Genomic DNA, 3790 nt, shown 5'->3' with positions numbered 1-3790 from the left:
CCCTCCTTTTCCCATCCCACTGCCCTCCCTGTAAGGCACAAGTGTGGGATTCAATCTCTCTCTCATAATTGATCCCAGGAAACACACTCTCCTTCAGTGTGGTACAAACCCTACCTTGGTTGAGGTAGGTCAGGGTTTCTTCGTGCAGCTTCACAGCAGGTGACGTGGCTGTGCAGAGGACATACTGAAAGGGGGGCAGCTTGGCATCGTTCTCAGGAGACAGCTGCGGTTCTTCCTGCTTGAAGATCGGCAGTGCAAGGACATCTCTGCAACACACAGTTCACACACATTTAGTTACAAAAATTTCACAGAATATTTTCACCTCAATCCACATTTGATTCTCATGCTCTGAGATAATGGAGATGGTCTCTGGAGAAACACTGAGTTATGACAGCTAAAAAAGAAAGAATTTGGCCTGTATAATGTAACAAGGCAACTTCTGCCTCTAGGATGTCAGCACTAGACACAAAAGCACACAACATTAGCAAAATAGGATATTTATGAGAATTAATTTATGTTTTAAAATCACAAATCAGATTTACTTTTCAGTTAAGGAGTCTTCCTGATGAGGAAAAAGATTATCAAAAATAGATTCTTCATCCTGGTGGAAATACATTTGTTTAAGAGTTCTTCAGTTCCCAGATGAAACTCTCTCAGAAAAGAAGAAGCAAGAAAGGGCACTTTATTTTGACAGCTGAATGTCAGACTAGTAAAATGTCTACAAGTAGTAGCCAAGGGTGAGGAAAAGACACAGCTCTGGTGTAAAAAAGAGATATTCAGGTAACTGATGGCATGAACTGCTGGATTAATGACTCATAACATCTCTTGCACTCCCAAGGAATCACATAGCCCTTTAGAGAGCATGGGGCCAACTTCATAAATGCATACACAGGTGCTCAGGAGCAGCTTCCCCAGGACCTGTGCACAGTCCCAGTTCTTGCTCCTTTTCAAGATGCTCATGATGACCTGCCTGCTGACTTACAGTCAAGCTGATTCCAGTTCACACTAATCCCCAAGCAGAATGGGTATTAAAAACACTAAGCACACAATAGAATGATTAATACAAAATGAGACGTCAGGAAAAAGCATCCCTATCTTCATGTCTGATACTGAAGAACCACATTAGTCTTTCCCATGTCATTAACATTTCTGATCATTGTGTCCACCTACTTAAGACATTAATATCCTTCCAAATTAGGAGGATTATGTTGAACACAGAGACAGTTCATAATAAGAAGTGATTTTTTTCTCCTCCATTTCCTCCAAATGTGTGAAGACTTGAGACTCCCATTACAGAGGCTGCAGTTCTGCTCCTTTCAGTGATCCCATGCACAAAAAGCTTCAAAGAAAACTGTTCAGGAACATGCCAATGTGTACAGGCATGCTCCCTATGGAAAGAACATTAAGATTTTTTTACTTGCCTGTCCAGTTAATGATCCACCATTCATTCATAGCACCCACAACCTTCAAGGCTACCCAGGTCATCACTGAAACAGTGCAGCAGTTTATAGCAAACTGCTGAAGTACCTGGTTCAAACACAGGTACTCCTATTTATGGCAAAATAAAGTCAAATAAGTCTGCACCATTTGAGATACAGACAGGAGAAAAGAAACACCCATTTCTGTTTCCATTCTCTCTCTCAACCCCACCCTCTCCATATTATCCCCAACTCGAAGACATCCAGCCCCATTTGCTCACTGGCATTACTGACATAATCGCAGCTCTTGCCTAACTGCAGCCATACAGAGGATTTTTTTTTTTCTTTAGTGATGATGATTTACTACAGTAATGAAGTGACAGAAATTCCTGCAGTAGATTTCTGAAACAGATAGCATTGCTCCACACACACGCAGGATCTGATACTGCTCCACAGAGTCATCTCACTCACCCCGGATGCCAACATTTGCTCTTAACGCACGCATCTGCACAATGCTATTGGAATGCATGTTGCTTTACAGATGGGAATAAATCAAAAACTCTAAAGTCTGAAAGCTTCTGCAGTTCTGCAAAAAAACAGCACACAAAATCTGGCCCAGGTTTAACAGTTAAGGGTGAGGAATTTGTACACCTATTCTGCTGAAGCAGTCGAGAAATTGAGGCAAGAGGAAGCTGGAATTCAAATATCGTATTCCACATCAGGCTTTTAACACCCCCACACTTGCTAGAACAGCTGTCTGATCGCTGAAGACTGTAAGCATGGAGGAATCCATGATTTGGTTTCTGGAAAGCTTCACCATACTAAAGCACTGATGAAGCCACACAAGTTAATCACATTTTTATTCCTACAGCATTTGAACTAATGGCCAGTGGTATCCATGGCTTTGGATGAAGTTCTTCTAAAATACTTCAACCTTATTAAAAGTGTTTGGAACTTAAAAGGTTGTGAACAAGAGATAAAGGCTAAAAAATTTTCTAAGGTATAGATATACAGCCCAATATTTGTTCAACTCTCTTCACTCAAGAGTTGCAAATCAAGTTTTGGAAAAGGCAGGCTTTTACAACAGCTCCCATCCTTTAAAAAACACAGAAACCCTTAAAACTCTCCCAGGCTTCACCTTTATGCTAAAGCTTTACAGTTCTGGTCTTAACCAAAGGTTAAGTCCACTTACCTGGGAAAGGTGAAAGTTACTTGAGACAGTTCAGCCATCTGGCAGAAGAGCAAATGAAATACACACAGGGTTGCCATAAAAATGAATGAAAAATTATGGGGATTTTTCTGTAGTATTGTCTCATTATAACTACAAATAGCACTGAGGTATTGCAGAATTTACACAGCTGTCTCAGATATGCACAAAGCCTTTGATCTCAGCAAAGTATAATTGATACAAACTTTTCCTACAGCTACTTAAGGACTGTACTATTTCAGCTTCCTCTGCAAAATCACTACAAGTGGGTATGGAGAGCCTTCAGAAAGGCATAGCTCAGCAGAAGAATTCCCCTCTAGAAATGCATGTCTTACATTCCCATGGAGAGGGAATTGGCTAGAATCAGAGGTCCCTACAAAAAACAAGGGTTTTATTCAACTGACCTTCCCTGAAACACCCGAGGCCATTGCTACCATAAAACTGGTTTTAGAGCTTTTAGTCCAAGATCAAAAACACCACAGTCACAGTGGCAGATACTCACTAAAACTGAAGTTTGTTCCTAAAACAGTGACAGGTCACCTTCAGATTAGCAGCCTTCCAGCCAGATCAGGTGTCCTTTATTCCCACCAGCTAGCATTCGAGTCAGGAGGAATAACCTAATGTGTTTTCTGGTCAATTCCAAGGAATTTGAACTGTGGGCTCAATCCTAATCCAGACTTGATGATCTTCTAGCACTCCGGTGCTCCAAATCCATGGTGTTAATGAAGCGACCTGAGCACTGTAAATACTCTCTAACACAGAGACCACATGCACAAGTACCAATGCTGAGGCTCCTCTGCTACGACCATTCCCATTGCCCTCAACTAAGCAAGTTTGCAAGCACAAAGCAAGAGAGAACAAGACTTTTGCCACATACATGTTGTTGAAATAGACTTACTGGGATAGAGGAAGGAGGTGAAGCACCTTGTATGAAGAAACAGGGAAGCTGCCACAAAGCAAGAATCTCACAGTATTGTGTCATTTCTTAATGGGAAATTATTATCCAGTCAAAAAAAAAATCCTTTCCAAATACAGCACTAGGGAACAGGAATAGTTAAGATTGCGTGCCTCCTTGAAAGGGAAGTATTATCTGTGTTTGAAGTGCTTCACCGGACAAACTTGATGTTCTCTCAACAGTGGTTTTTTGGGGGTACATTTTGAAAGG

General features: G+C 41.2%; 1 protein-coding gene across 1 annotated transcript in view; it reads right to left on the bottom strand.

Annotated features, from left to right (window-relative positions):
- Nucleotides 1-266, bottom strand: part of LOC104526876 (transcription factor CP2-like protein 1) — a gene marked incomplete at its 5' end in the record, with an annotated part of 26506 nt that extends 26240 nt beyond the window's left edge. The window contains one exon of the mRNA XM_010170455.1: nucleotides 115-266. Coding sequence (XP_010168757.1) covers nucleotides 115-266 — 152 coding nt within the window. The remainder of the gene's footprint in view (nucleotides 1-114) is intronic.
- Nucleotides 267-3790: the final 3524 nt, after the last annotated feature.

Source organism: Antrostomus carolinensis, unplaced genomic scaffold (genome assembly GCF_000700745.2).
Source record: "Antrostomus carolinensis isolate BGI_N321 unplaced genomic scaffold, ASM70074v2 scaffold21310, whole genome shotgun sequence".
In the NCBI taxonomy this organism is placed as follows: Eukaryota; Metazoa; Chordata; class Aves; order Caprimulgiformes; family Caprimulgidae; genus Antrostomus; species Antrostomus carolinensis.
This window is presented reverse-complemented; position numbering and strand designations above follow the sequence as displayed.